Raw genomic sequence first — 21,900 nt, 5'->3', positions numbered from 1 at the left:
ATATCCCGCATCAGTTTTTTACAGCACGATATTATTACCGACTCGGTATCTCGTAGTTTACTACTTTAATAATATTGATCGTCGGTAACCTTAATATAAAGTATTATCGACGTAGAGTAAAATAAATTAGAAATCTACTATTACCGACAGTGGATAACTACCGTTACCGACGGCGAGTAAGATAAAGGTAGAGCACTGCAATTACCGATATGGTGCTTAGCCGGCCTGCCACTATAGTGGCTTTTGCGATTATTTTTTCCAGGTCCATAGCCACTATAGTGGCTCACTCAAAATCTTTTTTACTTGGCTAGCCTTCATTTTTATAAAACCTGATAGATACGTTATATAATGCTACTCAGTCTAATATTTATGTTTGCTTTTTTTAAAATGTATCATATTTCGTATACGACGAATGAGGCGAAAATAATTTAATTATATTTTTAAAACTCGATCTTCGATTTAATTCAATCGATAATGTTCGATAAAATAATTTACATAATGTGGTATTGAAATCATCGCGTCTGAAAAGAAAAATTCTCCTCCTTTAAAGTAGCCCTGAAAAAATAGGTCACACTTGAATTAAATTTGAACAAAGTATAATAGTATTTTTTTGATCGAAAAATATTTTAAGATATATATATATATTATATATATAAGGTAGACAAGTTTGACTTATTTTTATATACATAGACGTATCGCGCACCTTGTTGAAGAAAAGTTCCCTATGTAAATACAAAATACCTTCCTATTGAACTAGTCGATTTGATAAAACACGCAATCTCATTCGATCATTCATACGGTGTCTTTTAAAAATACGTTTCAACAACGAAACATGTATTTTCACTTTGCTTCAATATTTAATTATCATGCTTCTCAATCATACGAACTTTCATCATTCAAATTTATAATAGTAACAATATCATTAAAGATTATCACTCTGCGTCGATCTTGCAAGATTCGAGAGCACCCCTGATAAAGAAAGGACGTCGGTAAAGGAAATTATCCTTATGCTATCGAACGACCGCAAATCCTTAACATAAAAAGACGAAAAAAAAAAAAAAAATAGGAAATCGCAAAGCAATTCGTAATATTAAAATGAATCAGGTTTGCGTAATCCCGTCTGTTTAATATTTCGTCGTAGAAATCGGCTAATCGAGAATATTCAATTTACTGTTCGTTTTTCTCAATTGAGCTCGCCACGGTATTATCTGTCCATCATCGGAATCGTCATCCCTCGGTTCGTTTCCCTTTTCATCGGTGTTGTTCTCGTTCTTTTCCTCCTTTCGATTGTTGCAACCACCGGTGGTGGCCGGGGAAACGTCCCTCTTCGGTGCAATTTCTATTTTTACGGCAGGAACGTTCGTTGCGTTTGATTGAACGTAATTGTTGTTACTCCTGCATATTAAATAAATCAATTATGTTCGTATGAAATGTGCCACACTGTGTTGTTTAAATATCAAGGTAAAATGAAAGTAATATTTGAAATGCGAGGGAACAAAAACTCGTTTTGTATCAATCGTTCCTACTTTTTATCTTCGTTGTCTTTTTTCGCCAGCAACTGTCTCTTCCACGGTGGTATCGCTTTCTGTCTCCTTTCCTCGTTTTCCCTAGCTATTTGCTCTTCTAATTCCTTTTTAGCTCTTTCCGCGGCCTTCCTCGCCAACATCTGCCTCTTCCATATTGGTATCACGTTCCCCGAACTATCCTTTTCAGGTATCTAGCAAAAGAAAAAAGAGAAATTTGAAGTAACTGTACATTGTGCGACAAGGCTATAATGAATTTATAATTTATTTCTTTTTTACTTACTTGGTCAACAAAGTTGGACACGTTAAAAGCCTTGCTAATTTCGGATATTAAATTTTGTTCTTGAGTCTTTTCAACCTGTGCTCGTTCCACTTTGAGTTTTTTTATGCCCGGTATATCCTTTGTTCTCTTTAATTCAGCTATCAGGTCTGTTTTCTGGACGAAGAACGGTTCCGAGACTGCAAAAACATAAAAGGCGAATGATAATGGTTTATAATAAATAGACGATCAAGATGACTAGCTTTCCTTATAAACGTACCATTTGTCATCGAGGCGCTACGAGGTGGCGGAGCGGAAAACGTTTTAGTTGCATTCATTTTTGTATTCGTTCTTCTCAATTGAATACTCGTGAGATCTTGGATACTAATGGTCGCTAATGGTTGTTGCTGAGGTGATTTCGAATTCTCGGATTCGTTGGAAGGACTAGGTGTTGCGTTGGTACTATTACAGTTTGGAATGCCACGGGGTTTTTGCAACGGGGATAACGGAGGTGGTGGTGGTCCTGGCGGAGATTCTTTTTCTTTTTCGTTCTTTTGTTGTTGTTGTTGTTGTTGCTGCTGTTGTTGTCTTTCTTCCTCTTCCTCGGTATCCCTTCCCTGACAATCCAAATTGTCGACAGATCTGTAAAAATGATCATTCGGTAATGGAATACTAACAGTAAGGTTTGAAACAACAATTGGTAAATGATCAAATTGTACGGACCTTGCTTTAGAAAGGGTATTCTTCGAGACGTTTTTGCAAATACTTTTAAGATATTCCGATGGTTTCAAAAGTGTATCCGAATCGGCCGCGTTGGCAAACTTGGGTGGTATGAACGGTAGCACCATATGTCTGTTTATCAAGTGAGACGACTGAATCGTCTTAATTTCTTCGACGTCCGCGGGTGGACTGGCAGGAGGAACTTCCGGCTGTTGATGCTCGCCGCAGGATACGTCGCTCTTGTTGGTCGCTGTTCCGAGACAGAGAGAAAAGTGGTAGGGGAGATTCATTATATCTCTGCTTAAGAGACTTTACTCTACAAACTATACGCGCTACATGTTTGAATCGATGTGTGCGTATGTGTATGTGGACATTGACTTGGGTACACCAAGTAAGTGAAATCTAGGTAAGTATATTATATGCCTGTTGATCGACATGGTCTAGTAAGTGTCCGTGCTCGTGATCCGCTAACAGTTTTAATTAAAAGGCCAACGAAGCACCCTAAATTGGGTGCCAACCGATTACCAACTGGTGTATTTTGCTGCTGCTGCTGTTGCTGTTGCTGTTGCTGTTGCCTTTAATTAACGTCTCTATTACTCGACTCACATCATCTTTTTATTAATTGGCGAATTAGTATCTATCTTCAGATTATTTTCACGCTAACGTCCTTTTTTTCTTTTTTTTTTTTTTTCTTTAAGGAATGTAACAACGGTATATATCTGTATTAGGTTTTACGACACTATTATTACTCGTTCAAACAACTCGTCTTTATTCTCTTTGAGCAATCATACCGAAAGAAATTTAATCTTTCGTCATTTGAAGAAAATAACGTTTATATAGATATTATACCGAAGACATAAGAAATTTAATGTTTGCCAAACAAGTTTCTCTATATAATCTTCTATTAAAAGAGTGAGTACAAAAATGAGTTTATACAACGGTAATATATAAAACAGCATTTATGTTTTTTATCAGATAATATATGATGGTAAATGAAAATATATATACGTACTTTGCAAGGACGTTTAAAGTTATTGGTAAGTCTATGCGGAAAAGAAAGGGGTCCGCGAGTATATTACACGTGCGTATGCACATGCACATGCACATGCACATGCACATGCACATGCACATGCACACGCACGCGTGCACTTATATGAAGAGATTCTTTCGAGCGAATCGACCAAATTATCTATATTTTACACGAGGACGCGCTTTCGATGTAAAACTTCGGAAATTCTTTTCGAACGGAGTTGCGCTCGAACGATCCCACTTCCTCGTGAGAGATCTTCTGGATCGCGATAAATATCGATCATTATCGATGCACTTCCTTAATACATTTCATTATTATATTCTTTTTACTTTTTTTCTTTTTTTTTCTTTTTTTTTAGCCTATTCGTGAAATAAAATAGTAGACGAAATAATGACCGTAATTAACGTGAAAAAAAAAGAGAAAAAAAAACGTTACCGTTTCCAGTTTTGTTCTCCTCGCAATTGTCACTATTACCACCATCCTTCTTCTCGTTATTGCTTTCACCATTTTGCTTTGAATTCACAACTAATACCACGACGTCTTCTCTGTCTGGCGGTGGGGGTGGTGGCGGGGGCGGGGGCTTGGCGAAACTGGACAAAAAGTAAGAAGACAACATTTCTACTAAAAAAAAATCAGAAAAATTGTGCACGTATACTTATATATATATATTATTATATATGCATATAGGTTGATTTAATTTCAAGTTTTACAATTACTGTCATCCTGTTATGAAAGTGTTTCACGATATCCCTGACTTTTTGTTTTTCTATTCGATTAGTTTCGATTCGATTATATTTGATTTGATTTTGTTAACAGGATGATAGGTTTCATTGGCTCGTGGATGTCGTATCGATCGACACCTATAATATTATAATATACCGGATATATAATAATAATAATAATAATAATAATAATAAAAATTATTTAGAAAGAAATATATTGGTGCAAGTAGGTGATTCTCGATTCGGTCTACTTTCGCGATCGATCGTTTTTCTCTCAATGTTCATCGATTTAGCCTACTTACCCGGGTCCACTAGTATTACTTGGCCTTATCTCCTTTTCACTTTCCACTTGGGTCGTCGGGGATTCTTTCCTTTCTACAAAATTTCCAATTAATATTAATATATTATTATTATTTCTAAAATTATCTCTGAAGAGAAGACAACGTCGACGACGACGTTACGTTCGATCGGTTGGGGTGGGGGGGAGCAGGGGGATTGACCAAACAGATTAGATAAAACAAATTGGACACGTAAAAACGAGAGACGCGAATAATTTCAATTCGTTTATTTTCAATAGCAACAGGAAAGAAAACAAAAAAACAAAGAAAAAGATGCAGCGTTGACAATTTAAAAAAAGGGGTGAGGAGAAAAATAAGAAAAAAAAAATAAGAAATTAATTCGAAAATATAATTTACCGTGCAAAACTTCCGCGTTGATCTTATTGGTGGGTGGTTTGTTGATTCGTTCGTTGCTACTGTTACGAGACAATGACGGTGTTGACGTCGTTGATGAAAAGCAATGTATCTCGCTGCTCATATTCGAAGATTCACTGGCACTACTCGATCTGCTGTATCGTCGATTGGTTTTCCTGGATCGGCTGTAAAGTTCGATGAACGGAAATATTTTTATCTTTGGATTCTTAAATCGAAACCGACCAATCCTCTCCCTCTTTCCTCTTCCTCCTCCTCCTCTTCCTCTTCTGTTCTCTTCCTTTTCTTTCTCTTTCTATCTTCGACGAATATTTCTCGTTACCTTGATTCTTACGAAATTCAAAGCGTACCACTTGATATTATTAGATAACATTTTACCAACTCACAACCGGCTTAAACGACGCCCCGATGACGATTTCACTCGACGAGCTACCTTCCGACCGTTTATATTTCGCGATCACGACTTATCTCTTCTCGCCAACTTGGAGAGAGAGAAAGAGAAAGAGAAAGAGAAAGAGAAAGACGATTACCGTTTACGCTGACCACAGCTACTACACCTGTACTATATATGTTTTTATTTTCTTTATTATAAAACTCTTATCTCGATTATGTATCGCGTTATATTATTATGATATTCTTCGATATTATATTATAACACTTGCACGTTAATATAATTTTGATTAACAATATTTAATAAAAAAAAAAAAAAGATATTTTTATTTGAATTAATATCGAATTAGGGCAAGCGAATAAAAAAATAAAATACTCGTTCAGTTATACGACAAAACGTTTACAATTAGCTCGAACGGACGAGAGATACGTGAATAAAATGATCGTAAACCTGGAAATGAACGTGTTTCAATTTATTCCTGACTGAATGCGATCCAAGATAGATATAAGAAAATGTTTCAATATTTAACGCGTGCCACTAGTGGAAATGATTTTTCCTTTGAAATAGAAAGTAATGAAATAAATGAAAAGTTTAGAACATTCTAATAATATTTATGGAGCAGGAAATGGAACTATTCATTATGCATCAATTGCAAAAGGAGGAGGAGGAGAAGTAGGAGAAGAAGAAGAAGAAGGAGGAGGAGAAAAAAATAATAAAAAATGAAAAGAAATCGCGAGATCTTTTGTTAGAACATTCGATCGGTTAAGAAAAGTTGACGGAATTGAAAGACCCCCTCCTCCTCCTCCTCCTCCTCTCTTTCGGTGATCTCTTGCACAGTCATCGGATTAAATAAACCGATTAACTCGTTCGAATGCGCAAAAAGAATGAACGTACAATGGTAACGAAAATAAAAAATACTTGGATACACTTTCCTTGCTGCCGAGTTGTTTGCAAATTCGTCTTGCTGACAATTCCGATAGGTTAATTACACTTTCGTTCGAGTAACAAAACGTCAAGCACTTTCTCGAAAGCATGTAACGCGTAGGTATAATAGGTTTTGTCGGTTGACGTAGGCTTTGGTTCGTTCAAACAAAGAAATTAAGACGTAAGATAAAATTCATTGCTCGTAAAGTTAACAATAAATGAATTACAAGGTAGGTAATTCGTGTCACAGGTTTGTAATTAACTCAAACGATTATTTGTATTACTCACCTACTATCCGAAGCATTATCGATGATTTTTTTATTGCCGGAGGAAGAACCAACGCTGCTCGTTTCTTCTTGCCTTAAACAAATTTGTTCGTAAGCGTGTTCCGATGGGGTTTCTCGCGTGATTTCTGGCCTCCCCCCTGTATGACCGTTCCCTGGATGAGTTTTACCGAAGTTACCACCGTTGTTTATGTGCACGTCCACTTTCACTGCGAGCAAACCAAAAGGAACGGATATATGTAATAAAAATATAATATAAATATATATATATATGATTGTGTGTGCACGTAGGAACATAGTTAAACATATATTTATCTATCTACATATATATATATAATATTATATAGATTCCACAAGCCGAGCATCACGCGAATCTTTGCGGTTTCGTGAGCCAACTTGTATAAAATACTACCACAAACGTTCTTAACTTTCACCGTGTAACGTTCCGAGTGAAAAAGAACGAGAAGATGTTGACCTCATCGTTCATCTTGATGTTAACCTAAACGATCTTTCAGAGAGATAAGATATTAATCGTCAAAAACAACGTAGTCCTTTTATCAAATCAATATGCGTTCGAGAGATAGAAATTACCGATCTAAAAGGGATCCTAAAAGGGATCGTAAAAAGGCCCACCTAAGAGTTTTACATTTTACTTAAGAACTTCAAGGCTTATCTTTTGCTAATAAATTTGAAAGAACACGATCGAAATACTTAACAACCGGTATTCTCAGTACAAGTAAACACGTATATATATTCATGGTTGTTCAGAAAAGCGAACGTCTCTTCAAAAGCATCAGTGTTATAACGGTTGAACGGGTTCCGAGAGACAAATCACGTGCATTTCTATAGACCGTTTTTCCCGCGGCACATATTCACGTCGTTGCCCACGTAATCTCTCTTTTTCATGTGGACCCTACGCAAGCATTCTCCTCTCTTTGCCCGACAATTACAAAGAAGAAAGAAAAGAGAGAGATTATATTAGTCTATAAAAGATTTAATAACACATTACCAACAAAGAGTGGATAATTTTGTGAAATTGTTCATGTCGTAATCGTTGTTGTTGTTGAGCCATATATATATACATATATATATATAGGTATATATACAATCAATATTGAATTTATTAAATCTATCGACAAAAGATAATATCGATTGATTATTATCTGTTAATGGAAAGTTAGAAAAATAATTAAAAAATTGTATAAAGATACTTATTACGGGTTGGAGGAATTAAATATCTAATCGCTTATATATATATATGTGTGTATATATATGTATATTCTATACGTATTATACGCGTTTGGAGACATAGTTAACATTTTGATATCTAGGACGTGCTACTTTACCAGTTAAAGTCTCGTCTTTCCTCTCAACGTGACGTTGTTGTTCGGTGGATACCAAGACACCGTTCCGTGGTTTCTCAACGTCGTTGAACAGATGCGTAATCCTGGTATAGACGAGATCGTGAGGACTGTGCAAATAAAAGGATTCCATGTCCTTTGGTTTCTGCGGCTCGTTTATGTATGCGCTCATCGGGTTTATATAAATCCCATCTCTCGGTCTCGATCCAGGTGGGTGGAGGAAAAAAGGTTCTTGAAACATGTTGCCACCGCAACCGCGCAGGGAACACTACGTGAAAGTCAATCGAATATTCAAAGTAAAAAAAAAAAACGAATTCACATTTATTTATTTTCTCATATATCTCGAAAATTGATGAATTAATCTTATCGATATATTATGCTAATACAGCCAAAGATCTCGCGTTTTCTCTCTTCGAATGTTATTAACAATTTTTGTCTGGGAATAATTACTTTCTCGACGGAGCTAGCCATGCAGCTACACGTTGTTACATCGCTTGCATTTTCCGAATAATCCGAGCCTGATCGATCCCTCGACATCTTCTTGGAGACATTGGTACGACCCTTGTTGTTGGTCTCCTGTAATTTCATTTATTTTATTTTACGATATTAACGTAACATTAACATCAAATTTAAAAGAAAATGAATTCGGCTTAAATAATATAAAGATTAAGTTACAGAAAAATGAAGTCGAAATAAATAATCCAATTTTATCTCTCACATGTAGAAAATGAGAATTCAATTTAACCGATCAATCGATTAGGATTATTAATTTTCAATTAGAGAACGATATACGATAGTAATATCAAATTTTCGTCAACTCGTTTAATATTTTTTTCAGTAACATATACCTATTACTATTTCGATTATAGAACATATATTATGAAACAGTTTATGCGAGATCAAACGATTAACTTTGCTTCTCGATCTGAAAGTCACGTAATCGAAATAATGCTTCGTGGACAGAATCTCAGTCGATGAAGTAACACGACCACGACGAAGACGACAATGATAATAATGATGATGATGATGATGATGATGATGATGACGATAAAGAAGAAAAGAAGAAATTGCTTCCGTAATTTCATAGTTACGTAAACGACACCTGACTCTTTTTGATCTAATTCGATCGAATCGTTAACATCTTTCTAACATCGGTTAATTCTTTCCTCGTTTTACTCGATTCGTGCCTATTATTATTATTATTATTATTCTTTTTTTCTTCCATATCCTTGCGCAAGAAACCATCCTTTTTCTTTTCCTCGGCTTTTCTCTCCTTTCTTTTCTTTTTGTTCTTTTTTTTCTTATTTGTTTCTCACGTCGAAAACGATGATTTAGCGAATAACTGTAGCAAACTGCATATACTGTTATTACACTGTCATCTTCGTAACTGTTTCGACAACGTTGTTTTACAGTTTATCGAGAAGTAAATACAATATCTTACTGAAATAGGACGAACATTTTTTCCGTTCCGATTGAATTTGATTGGGTTTTTTTTTTTGTTATCTTCGAGATGACATTTTATTTTCAAACTAAATTAAATATATATATATATTATATTGAATTATATATTTACGTATTCGTGTTGAAAATCTTTCGAGATACAAGAAAAAAATAAATTTGATTCGATCGAATTTGTTTAATACGCGAAAAGAAACGTATCGTTTTTTGCAACGTTAAATATATCACACGCGTGTCGAGAATTGAACGCTTTCGCGCGTTTAAGTAATTATTCGCAATGTTTCCTTCCTACGAACTTTCTATTAACGAGGAGAACCATTCAAATTTGAATACTGACCGTCTTATTGCGAATATTGGTTAAATGAATATATAAATCGTATATCTCGTAATATCTAATTTTTGTAATTTCATTTCGAGAATACATTACGAGAACGCGTTCGTGTAATCTTTTTACTTGATCATGTTTTTTACCATACCGATTTTATTTATTACGGAATAAATCCCATTAATATAGAAATTTTGAAAGAGGTCAATTCAGATAATTTTGCATATCTACGATAAAAATAAATTACAGAATCGAAATATTTCTCGCGAGACTTTGCAATTAGATGAAAAATGTCGAATAGTAGAATATTGAATTTTTATATAGAATATTTATGTAGAATATTGAAATTTGAAATAAATAACGAATCGAGAGAAGAAAATTGATCGTATAAAATTAACGGATAGATATTATTATTATATTTCACAGTTCGCGAAAGTGGTATTCTTCTTCTCGCATGAACGAGGAAGAAGAGACTGGACTGGTCGTTTTAATAAATAGTTTTTATCTTAGTGACAGAAGAGAAATTTACATTGGGATTTATCGTCCCGTTTGAGACGAACTATACGAGTACTATTAAACATTTAAAAGGTAATAAACGCGATGCGTAACACACACCGCGAATATCGTTTCATACATTCTCTTACAATTGCGGTTCTTTAAACTAATGAAAACTCGTGTGGCCAGTTTAAAGGATATAACGACTAGAAGAAACCTCTGGCACGCTAAACATTTGCGTTAGGCTAACGACGACAACGTGAGTTAGGTTTTCTTCACCTAACAGTACAAGATGGGCCAAAAGTTCATACTCGATTATTACAATCAATTTGTTCTTTTTTTTTCTTTTCTTTTCTTTTTTCTCTCGTGACTCGTTATTATTATTAATTATCGAAATATTTTTATTTCAAACTACGAGAAAGTTGTTTGCACATCGTCATTTTATATTATGTTAAATAAATATTAACACGAGAAATTAGAAAATAGAATAATCGATGGTTCAAATTTATCGTAAGTATACTTTTAGTTTACTCTGTACATAAAATCAGCAAGAAAACGTAGTTAAAGAAGCTTATATCTCTACCTTGTTAGAATCACAATGACGAGTAGCGTGTATTGTAATGATAATGAAGAATGGTAAATAATTAAAAAGAAAATGTAAGTATTCTTCGACGATGAATGAGCTTTTTTTTTATTTTTTTATTTTTTTTATTCTACCAATTGTAATCTCGTATTGTTACATTACTATGAAATCATCACGAACGTTTGAAATTTCTTGACTTTCCTCCTCTCGTTCATGATTAATAAATAATCTTTATATATTTGTATTCTTGTCATTTATTGAACAAGCTAATAAATAATTTTCGATGATAGTTTCTCTTGGATGATCAAATCGGTTAATCTATGAAAGATGACAAAATTATTCTACCGGAACGAAATATCTCGGAAAAAGATGAAGAAAAAAAAAAGAAAAAAAAAAACTGTATCTTTTAATTGTGTTTTATATTTCGTCTTGGCCGATTTAACATAACGGAAGAATAAATTTCTCTTCGAAAATTGATTTGAGGTAAAAGTTTTGAATGCAAAAATTCTTACGCTTCTTACTTATTTATATATGATAATGATAAACGAGTATAAAATTAGTAAGAACTCTTTCTTTCTCTTTCTTTCTTTCTTTCTTTTTGTCGAAGGTAAAAAGAAGAATCGAAAAATGAAACGTTACGATTTAAAGAAGTATAATAATCGTTTACGTATAAATGGTATGAACGATACTTCGGAAAATATTGTCCATTCGAATCCTTTCTCCGTACCCTGCGTATCCTGTTGCATCATGTAGGTATGCACATTCATGTATGCATGATGTATACGAACGACATGCTTTTTGCTCAACTAGGTGAAGGACGGATCGACGAATTCATATGTTTTATGACGAGAAGAATAAGCAGAAGAAAAATAATAATAATAATAATAATAATAAGAAGAAGAAGAGTAAAAATGAAGAGAGTGTGTCGTCCGTGTGTAATTCGTATGCACCGATGCAGGACATTGCCTATGCTTTACTGTCTCGTAGGCCTTTAAACGAAAGTAAACCAACAGAGGGATTACATTTTCCATTGCAACGGGAATTTAAAAGTAAAAGAAAAAAGCGGGAAAGAAAAGTAATCAAAATCAAAAGAAAAATAATTACACCTCCACCCTCCTCCCACCGTTTGGTAGGGGGTAGTATTCGTTTGAACAAATTTAAGTAAACGATATGATTTAGAAAAAACAAAAAAAAGAAAAGAAAAAGCAGAAAAAGCAAAAAAAGCAGAGAAAGAAAAAAAAAATGATAACTTAGAAAGTGGTTTATATTTATGAGCCATATGTATATGAAGTATACGAAGTTATACTCGTCAGTTACTCTCTAAACTAGATAGAAGCGCATCGATCTCGAATTTATCTTACATAGTAAATCTGATACGTTGGAAATAGATGAGAAAAAGAGACGAGGAGAAAGAGAAGAGAAGAGAAAGAAAAGATAGGAGAAAGTGGTAGTCCGTTTGTTGCTTTAATGCGTTCGTTCGTAGTTAAATGCAACAAATCAAATGAAAAATGATTAGTTGAAATCTAATGGTACACCCGTTAGTTGAGTCCTTAAGAGAGAGAAAATTAAACTGTCTAAACCATTGCTAATCACGAGTCGCTGATCAAGTATCACGATCATCGACTCGTCGTTTGTGGAGTACAGTAAAGGCAATTAGATGATTAGATGAGTGAATCAGGCTAGTTAATGCAGGCGTACGTACACACACACACACACGCGCGCGTTCATTAAAACCTTAATACAAATATATAAAGGAGAAAAAAAAAACAAGTTTAACACTATGGGTTGAACGACCTAAAAATGAAAGAATATTCGTTTCATCGAGGATATTTCGTACGGTGTGGGTGGGTGGTGGAGGGGGGGACCAAAAGTTTTGAATAAATAAATAATCCAATTCGAAGTATTGTCTAATAATTTTTGACCCACATATATGTTCGAGTAATAATAATAATTGTTCATTGATATCGTTAATCATAACGTAAATGAATAAATGATCTTGACACACCTTTTCCAAGCTCGTTAAAAAGTTCCTACCGTTGATTTATCGTCGTTTCGAAAAAGATTAGTCTTATCTTGGCGAATAAATATATCGATAGGTGTTTTGTATTTTTCATTTTATTACGTTTGGCCTCGTTTATCTAATAAATTTCGCGTAGGTATTACTGACCAGCGCAAGGACGATTAGAAAACTTCCTATCGCTTTTGCTACATTCCCACGGCATCGAAATAAATGGAACAGAAATGATCTTCTCTTCTATTCGATACGATGATGATATTCGAAAATCAAGCGTATCCGAGTCACGGAAAATATTCTTTTTTTCTTCTATTTTTTTTTTGATTATTAAATTTCATGCAAAAACGTTTAAGATAAAAATATGAATTGTTTACGAGAACGATAGGATAGCTTGAAAAATTCCTGATTAGAGATGATCTGTCGTAATTTGAGATCATTAAAATGTGTATACGTAAACGTGTTTACAAGGCAAACACATTTGTTTTTAACAATACAAACAAAAAAGTGAAATATCGTTAAAATATAATTTACTTACGTGCACACCCATGCAAATATCGATATCTCGATCGGGAATGGAATGAAAAAAAATCCTCTCTATAGAAAGAGAACAATTCCTCGGACTGTCCGATTTGTTTAATTCGTTTGAACTAATCTCGGAAGAGATATTAGAACGTCCCAGATCAGAGAGAAACGAGCCAATCGAGGTCGATCGAACTACTCGTCCTCTCCTCCTTCTTTCTTTTTCTCTCTTTTTCTCTCTCTTGTAGTACACCAGATTCTCACATAAAACCTGCGTACGAGAACTGGCTCGGTCGAGGCTTCTCTAGAACAAAGCACACCTACGTGACCCGTAGCGGAATCACACGCGAGTTGCCACGAGCAGGGACCTCTGTGTCATTTGACTTCGGAAATCATCGGCTGTCCTAACAAAAATAACATTCAACTTATAACACATATCGTGTATATTAAAACTGTCCGACGAGAAAAAATATGTACAAATAAAAAGAACAAAATAAGAAAGAAAGAAAGAAAAAGAAGGATCAAAAGAAACGAATGTAATAAACTACAAAGTATGGGGGGATATTAACCTTGTTGTTTTTCTTTCTTTTTAATATTCCCCCTTGTACAAAAAAAATATTAAATAAAATAAAATAAAGTGAAATAGGTAAAATGAAAAGAAATAAATAAAGGGGGCAAAAAAAAAGAAAAAAAAAAGAAGAAACGACACCAATGACTACTACGATCAACGGTGATCTCGCGGACAACGAACTCGAGCAACCGGCAACCGAATGCAGGAAGCGGTAGACCAGGACTCTGCGAGTCCACCTGCTCGTCAGTCGACCAACTGGTTGTGGTGTATTCTGTAAGCACCTTTGGTAGGGATTACTACTACTCCTGGCTGGCTGCTACCACCACGCTACCTGACTCACCACCTTCTCCTCCTCTACCTTCTCTTCTACCTTCTCCACCTTCTTCTCCCCCTCCTCCCCCTCCTTCTCCTCCTCTTCCTATTTCACTCGATATTATTCAAGTCCGGGAGAGACTCGCCGGATACGGCCCTGTTGTTTCACACAATTCTCTTCCTTCGCGCATCTACCACGAATTAATTCGCCTTGATTTATTCTACTAACAAAAATAAACACAATTTATTCGAAAAAAATATCATCGATAATCATTAGTACATCTAATCATATTTTACAATCCATCGAACGTAAAGATATACATCGATCATCTCTAATATCGATAATGTGCGATAGGATAATTCGACTAATTTGCAAGGTTGTTACTTATTTATACATATTGTGATTGATTAATCTCTAATTATCGATGATCTTAATCTTTTTGATCTCCATCGATTATTTATTATACAGTACCTAATTATCGAGATGATCGATGATACGAATAATCAACATTTAATTTGCAATCGATAAAAACTATCGATCATTGGAATAAGTTACACAGTGTTCGAGAATTTTTAGAGAAAAAAAAAATATACAAAAATATATAAAAACGTATATCAAGATTATTTCAAATTGATCGAAATAGGATTCGAAAGAATTTGCATTTAATCGTTGGGAAAATGATAGATAATCGATGACGTAACCGCGATCGTTTCCAATCGAGAGATTCAATTTCGACAACGAACAAAAAAGAAGAAGAAGAAGAAAAAAAAAGAAACACGAAGAGGGGAAAAAAAAAATCAACGGAAAGTACTTTGACCTAGAAAACGTGCATCTCGATCGAGTTTTGCGAAGTGCATCTGCATTTCCCGTTAGTTCTCTCGTGTTGCAGGATGCACGGAAAGAAGAAGAGAGAAGAAAAGATGCTTCTCTGGTTTATAAGCTCCTCTACTCCTTAAAAGAGATAGAGAGAAGAATCTCCGAACGTCTCTAACTGTAAAATATAATCCCCCCCTCCCCCTCCGTTCCCCCGTAGTTCGAAGACATTTATTTTAGCATTTCAACGATGCGAGTGTATGCGTTTACACGGATATTATTTACGTATGTAAACTGTATATTAATTTATTTATATATATATATATGTACGTGCTTGTATTGAAATGAATGATACGACTCATACGATTAGTTCAATTTCACGTATCTAAACATTTGTTCCCCCGTAGGTATTGCTTACAACACCATAGATACAAAGTTAACAATAATTATCTAAAGGCGAATGAAGTTATGATTAGTTTTCGACATCTTTACGAGTTTGCCTTTTTTTTTACTCGAAAGAGAATTTAATTCACATAAAACGATTATGTCAACGCATCGTAAATAATATAGAAGTGTGTAGTTACTTACGTAGTAGTAGTAGTAGTAGTAACAGTGGTGGGTACTAGAAAACGTAGCAATAACTGGCGCTTGTTCGGGCGTTAAAGTCGCCATAATAACACGAATATTCTTTTATTTCGTCGTAACTTTCGTGCACGCATATGCGACGTTAATAAACCTACTGTAAAACTCTTTGGAGTAACAGCACACACACACACTCGCATACACACAGGTGTGTATATATATACTATCATCATTCGTTTTACCTTTCACTGGGCAGTTTGGTCGAATAGCGATAACTGAAAGCATTCGAGCAATACTAACTCGAAATGGTCGTTACCTTTAAACGAATTAATATCGTTAACGAAGAAAGTGAAAAGTAGGTAAATTTTTATCTCTCTCTCCCCCACTTTTTTTTCGTTTATTCCCTAAGTTTTACTTCGAGTATCTTTTTCCTTATTGGATTGCATAATAGTTTTTTCTTTTTTAAAAGAGGACAAAAAATGGAACGCAAATTGATACGTAAATTGATTTACCAACGATCGTAAATATGATAGTATCATTTAGTAATTAGAGAACGTTCCAGTTGATATTTCATTTCGTACGTGTTTATCCTCATTAATCTGACTAGAATATTTTTGTTCTTCTATTTGTTCTTCTTTTTATTTATTTTAAGTATATAATCGAACTCTCTAATCTCGTTCCCAATTCCTGTTCGGTTAGAAAATCTTGAACGTGTATTAATATAACAGCAGCAACGGGCGTAAGGATTTAACCAAAAATCTTTCGTGACATTTAAAAAATTCAATCTGATTTTTTGTCTTTACATTATCTAGGAATTTCTTCTCGTTCCGACTTGTAAGCACAACTTTTAACGTTGTTGATTCGATCGTTCTGAAGGAAAACCAGTCGTTACGTTATTGCGAAATCACTGAATATGAGAGGTCCACTTTTTGTTGGTTGTTGTGTTTCTGAGATCTACGATTCTCGCGTTCTCCATCTGTTGGTCATTTAATCTTTCGTTATAGAATCGTAATCAGGGATTAACGATTATTAATTGTTCGACGAATCGTGTCATATGACGTAAGAATAAAAGAAGAAGAAAAAAAGAGAAAGAAAGAAACGAATCGAACGAAATTTTCAAACGTAATGATAAAAGAACACAAATATATGAAACTCCTAAAAAAATAAAATCACGAAAGAGAGAAGTTTATTTCAAGGAATCAATGAATAAATCACATTTGCACAAAGATAAGAGACATGTGTTTTAATAAACACGTTAGAGCAACTAACTTTATTTACCATACTCGTGAGTCATGATTTTCATTTAAACGCCTTTTCTCGATCGGCATTCATGTAATTTTGCGATTTTTTTCTTCTTCTTCTTCTTCTTTCCTTATCGATTTTATCGCGCGCACGTTCTTGTATAATGAAATATCATTTGGCCTTGAACCGCTCGTGGCTGGCTCAATAAATATAATATATATTACAGGGAGGGGTTTCTCTCGATTTCTTTTTTCTTTCAACTCCACTCGTCTCTAGTATTTCGTGGTGAGAAAAACAATATGATGATAAATAAACAAAAAGAAAAAGAAAAAGAAGAAGAAGAAGAAGAGAAAAAATAAGAGCAGAAGCCTACAACGACACGATTCGCGTGACTCAAATGAGTTTCACCTAACAGTAACTAATGGTTCTTCCAACGAAGTGAAAATCTCGAGTTAGTGAGTTTTACCGATTAGAGATTGGTCAGTAAGATGTGTTCGCAAAAGGAAATATCTTATGGCACGAACACGAACACGCGAACTCCTATGGATAAATCGTTTTCGTTTTCACTAACAATAACTAGAATTAATCGAAGGAATGTGAACAATTTTAACGATTGCTTTTCATGATCGATATCTCTCTTTCTCGTAAATATATACGTTTAAAACTGCATTATCTACACGTTTTTATACCTATCTTCGTTTTTCATATCATTTGTAATTATTAATTGCGGGATAGATATTTATAAAAAAAAAGAAATAAATAAAGAAAGAAAATGATTAGAAAATTATCGAGAAGTTTGAAACGTACCGAATAGAAGTAAAAGCGAATGACGAAAAACTCGAGAAGAAGTTTCACTTACGAATAGATAATAATGATTATGACACGCGATCTTGCGAATAAAGAGAATTTCTTTCTCATGTGCTTAATGATCCTTTATTTTCTTAATTTTTTTTCTTTTTTTTTTCGTTTAATATAATACTCTTACCTCATACCTCCGCGTTACGCGTTAGATATCGATTTCGTTAGAAATCTCATATCGTTAGTGCGTTCGATGAAGTTCGCGTGACGTGCGATAATCTCTCGTAAAACACGATAGATAAGATAAGCGAGAAAAAGGTATGTCTCTTTTTTTTTTACGTTTTCCTATTTTTCGTTTCTTCTTTTTTTATCGTTGTCGTTGTACTTTTCCTTCCTTTTTTCAAGTTTGAAATGTTTCAAAAGTATAGGATTGATGAAACACTGCGAATATACAAAGCTTTCGAGAAAATGAAAAAACTTGAGCATCGATCTATCCGTGCGAGGCTTGGCTAATTATTTAATCAATTCTAATGACGTTGGAAATTGTTTTTCAATGAAATCGAACGAAAACCTGTTTGTCCCGGCCGTGCCTTCGCATACGCGCACGCTATTGGGTGATACGGTTATTCCGATAAACATATTTTGCATATCGCAATCTCTATAAAATGAGAGATATCTGTGGGAGTGTTCAGTTTTTATTATTAAAGAAACCGAGCGATCATGCAGCACGAATTGAAGGTATTTGTAAATTTGCATATATATATATATATAAAATAATTTAAAAATAATATATAATTTATAATAATCAATATTTCTTATTTCTTCCACGTAGTATTTGTCAGGATTTGGCTGTGAATTTTCAAGCGAGGACGAACGGTGTCCTGGATCTTTGCCCCGTGGACAAAACAATCCACAAAAATGTCCATACGGACTCTACGCCGAACAACTTTCTGGTACAGCTTTTACGGGTAAGTCAAATTATTTCACGAATTTTTCATATTAAAATGAAAACTAATCGAATTGCGTTATCTGTAAATATTTAATTTTTCTTGATTAGCACCACGCTCGCAGAATAAAAGATCTTGGCTCTATCGAATCAGACCGTCCGTCGTTCACGAACCATTTAAAAGATTAACAGAAAAGGATGTTGGTCATCTCGATTACGATTGGAATGCTATGGAACCTGATCCGAATCAATTGAGATGGAAACCATTCGATCTACCCGCGAGACAAGATCCTCAAATTGATTTCGTTCGAGGTATTCATACGATTTGTGGAGGTGGCGATTGTCGCGTTCGTCAAGGAATCGCAATACACGTTTATCTCTGCAACGCATCGATGAAAGATAAAGCTTTTTATAACGCCGATGGTGATTTTTTAATTGGTACGTATAATTTGATATACTTAGAATATATCAAAACGATCAAATAGATTTTGTACGTTACAGTACCGCAGTTAGGTGTCCTGTTGATAACCACTGAATTCGGCAAAATCCGATGCGAACCCAATGAAATATGTGTTATTCAGCAAGGAATGCGTTTCTCCGTAACGGTTCTTGGTCCATCCAGAGGTTACATTCTCGAGGTCTTCGATAATCACTTCCAACTTCCAGATTTGGGACCAATCGGTTAAATTAAATAATATATTTTCATCTCTTATATATAAAAATAATAAGTTTCCAAATAAATGATTAAAATATTGATTTGATCCAGGTGCCAATGGTTTAGCCAACCCAAGAGATTTTCAAACCCCGGTTGCTTGCTTCGAAGATCGTGAAACTGATTACAAAATAATTGCCAAGTTTCAAGGTAAATTATTTGTCAGCGTTCAAGATCACAGTCCATTCGATGTCGTTGCTTGGCATGGGAATTATGTACCATATAAGTACGACCTTGAAAGATTTATGGTCATCAACTCGGTTTCTTTCGATCACTGTGTAAGTATCGAATAGATTTTTTTAATGATAATCGATACTTAAGTTCTCCTTTGATTTCTAAAATGTCTTTTAAAGAAAGTTAGAATTCTCTATGAAATTGCTATGATTAATAAATTTCTCTAGGATCCCTCGATTTTCACCGTACTTACTTGTCCTTCGAATAAACCTGGCACTGCTGCCGCCGACTTTGTCATTTTTCCACCCAGGTGGTCGGTTCAGGAACACACCTTTCGACCTCCTTACTATCATCGTAAGTAGAAAGTTTATTCGATCGGATCCTAAACAAATTGCGTTTTCTATTAACGTTTATCGATATTATATTAAACAATTTGTCAATGAGAGAGAGAGAGAAAAAATATATTTGTATAAATGTAATATACTTATATTTTCGATTAGAAGTAGTAATCAATGATATAACACGTTAGATTGTGTCCTATTGCCTGGAGGATTGTATCCTAGAAAATATATAAGTATTCATTTTGATTAGGTTAATAATACTATACGAGAAATTTTCTAGCTATTATTCTAGAAGAATATAATTATGTGCATATACACGCGCAAATATATACATAGAAAGAGAGATAGATACTCGATGCATTTTCTTTTTTTCTTTTTTATTTTTTTCTTTATTTCATTTCCTTCGAACGATAATTACGTCTTTCGGTCGAGTGACGTTGTGTTCATCGGTATAGTGATGGCAGTGGTGGTGACAGTGGTATCGTCGTTCTAGAAGAACGCTTACGAAAATTGTATAATCTAGATATCGAGAGAAACCACAGACTTTTTCTTTGACAACGTTCGAAAATGTCAATCATTTCAATGATTTTCTTTTTTCTTTTTCTTCCTTTGCATACTTTTAAATATTACTTGTCTTTTATAAAAAAAGAAACGAAACCTCGTGAAAGTCTTTTTTCTCTAATTTTATTTTCGTTTCTATGTTTATTTTTTTTTTTTTATTATTATGCAAAATCGAAGAGTATTTATATGAAGATAAAGAAGATCGATCAAATCTTTCGTTAATGCATTCATTAATTAGAGATGCTTGGTAACGAAGTACGAACAATACGTGCATGCATGCGTGTGTGTGTGTGTGCATGCGTATGTTTGAAAATTCGTAAGAAGAACTTTCTCTAATTTTAACTTTTAACTGATAAAAATCATAGAAAATCTAACAAGGTGCGTTCGGCATTAAATATGAAACGAACACTTCGAGGCACGATAAATGCAAGATTTTTATCGTAGATATCAATCGCTAGCCATCTGTTATAAAAAGAAAAATCATTGTCTATTAAATATGATCTATAATATATTATAGTATATAAAAATAAAAACGAAGAGAGAAACAAAAGAGATGTATGTTTGACACAGGTAATTGCATGGCCGAATTTATGGGACTGATAAAAGGAAGTTACGAGGCAAAAGAGGAAAGTTTCCAAGCTGGTGGAGCGTCCTTGCACTCGATAATGACACCTCACGGTCCTGATACTCGATGTTTCGAAAGTGCTACGAACAGTAAACTCATCCCCGAACGTATTGCTGATGGTACTCAGGCATTTATGTTTGAAACTTCTTATAGTATGACTTGCACGAAATGGTCTGCTAAACTATGTAATAAATTGGATGAAGATTATTACAAGTGTTGGAAAGGATTGAAGAAACGTTTTAATTTTAACGATCAATCTTCATCTCAGATCTAATCAAAATATATTTTTTTACCTTTTTTATTATTATTATTATTATTATTATTATTCTCGAAAAAGAATTTTGTATGCAGTTTTAATTACTAATTAAAATAGTCATTAATATATACTCAATTACTTAGATTCTTTTATCACATGGGGCGTATAAAAGGCGTAAAGAATTAGATATAATAAGTAGATTACACATTTTTTTTTTTTTTTCAACATAACGAGATGTTTACACATTGATTAGATTATTGAAACCAATGACGTTGGATTTAATTTAACTCAAGGTTGCATTATCGAACGTGTTTGTTTGATTATATTCATGCTTATGACTATGTGCACTTCGAATTGCGATTAAGATGTACGTATACCATAGGTATGTACATATTTTAATATTATTTGCAAATGTATTTTGTATTAATTGGAAACTTGGGGAAATACTGTGAAGAGATTAACATTAATAAATACAATGATTAAAAATTTAATGCTACGGACAGTTTGTTGCTTTTTTTTTTGTTAATTAAAATATTAATTATTTACTATGGTATTTTTGAAAAAGATTTGAATTTTTCCCGCGTTGCATTAATCGGCGCTCTTCTTGGTTACCTCGACGTCCGCCAGAGCGCTCTTCTGTCGGAAAAA

The 21,900-nt window shown here is 34.1% G+C and overlaps 2 protein-coding genes across 5 annotated transcripts; one reads left to right on the top strand and one right to left on the bottom strand.

The window, feature by feature from the left end:
- Positions 1 to 1,107: 1,107 nt before the first annotated feature.
- LOC122525493 (J domain-containing protein DDB_G0295729) lies at positions 1,108 to 14,210 on the bottom strand. Of its 3 annotated transcripts, XM_043648324.1 has the most exons (14): positions 14,041 to 14,055; positions 13,888 to 13,919; positions 13,335 to 13,722; positions 8,375 to 8,500; positions 7,910 to 8,192; positions 6,568 to 6,772; positions 4,950 to 5,131; positions 4,557 to 4,629; positions 3,968 to 4,122; positions 2,506 to 2,752; positions 2,063 to 2,424; positions 1,807 to 1,982; positions 1,527 to 1,717; positions 1,108 to 1,395 (listed from the first exon to the last, which is right to left on the bottom strand). In XM_043648324.1, exons 3-14 carry the CDS (start codon positions 13,344 to 13,346, stop codon positions 1,149 to 1,151), a joined length of 2,259 nt encoding a protein of 752 aa, XP_043504259.1. In that variant the 5' UTR covers positions 13,347 to 13,722; positions 13,888 to 13,919; positions 14,041 to 14,055; the 3' UTR covers positions 1,108 to 1,148. The 3 variants fall into 3 exon arrangements, with proteins under 3 accessions (XP_043504259.1, XP_043504261.1, XP_043504260.1); XM_043648326.1 differs by lacking the exons at positions 13,888 to 13,919; positions 14,041 to 14,055 and adding an exon at positions 14,171 to 14,210; XM_043648325.1 differs by lacking the exons at positions 13,888 to 13,919; positions 14,041 to 14,055 and having other exon boundaries at positions 13,335 to 13,757.
- LOC122525494 (homogentisate 1,2-dioxygenase) lies at positions 7,998 to 21,743 on the top strand. 2 transcript variants are annotated; one of them, XM_043648327.1, is made up of 7 exons: positions 7,998 to 8,134; positions 18,470 to 18,605; positions 18,695 to 19,021; positions 19,085 to 19,264; positions 19,350 to 19,573; positions 19,697 to 19,823; positions 20,942 to 21,743. In XM_043648327.1, exons 1-7 carry the CDS (start codon positions 8,087 to 8,089, stop codon positions 21,268 to 21,270), a joined length of 1,371 nt encoding a protein of 456 aa, XP_043504262.1. In that variant the 5' UTR covers positions 7,998 to 8,086; the 3' UTR covers positions 21,271 to 21,743. The 2 variants fall into 2 exon arrangements, with proteins under 2 accessions (XP_043504262.1, XP_043504263.1); XM_043648328.1 differs by lacking the exon at positions 7,998 to 8,134 and adding an exon at positions 18,148 to 18,375.
- Positions 21,744 to 21,900: the final 157 nt, after the last annotated feature.

This window comes from Polistes fuscatus, unplaced genomic scaffold (genome assembly GCF_010416935.1).
Source record: "Polistes fuscatus isolate 324 unplaced genomic scaffold, CU_Pfus_HIC Scaffold9, whole genome shotgun sequence".
NCBI classification, from domain to species: Eukaryota; Metazoa; Arthropoda; class Insecta; order Hymenoptera; family Vespidae; genus Polistes; species Polistes fuscatus.
Note: the sequence above shows the minus strand (reverse complement) of the source record. Positions and strands in the feature narration are given on the sequence as shown.

Excerpts from the sequence above, each read along its gene's own strand:
- LOC122525494 (XM_043648327.1), top strand. The coding sequence starts at position 8,087 with ATGCGCTCATCGGGTTTATATAAATCCCATCTCTCGGTCTCGATCCAG. Across the intron at positions 18,606-18,694 it reads TTCTGGTACAGCTTTTACGG|CACCACGCTCGCAGAATAAA; the intron begins GTAAGTCAAATT and ends TTTCTTGATTAG. Across the intron at positions 19,574-19,696 it reads CGGTTTCTTTCGATCACTGT|GATCCCTCGATTTTCACCGT; the intron begins GTAAGTATCGAA and ends AAATTTCTCTAG.
- LOC122525493 (XM_043648326.1), bottom strand. Across the intron at positions 4,630-4,949 it reads CAACGCGGAAGTTTTGCACG|AAAGGAAAGAATCCCCGACG; the intron begins GTAAATTATATT and ends GAAATTTTGTAG. Across the intron at positions 1,983-2,062 it reads TAGCGCCTCGATGACAAATG|TCTCGGAACCGTTCTTCGTC; the intron begins GTACGTTTATAA and ends ATGTTTTTGCAG.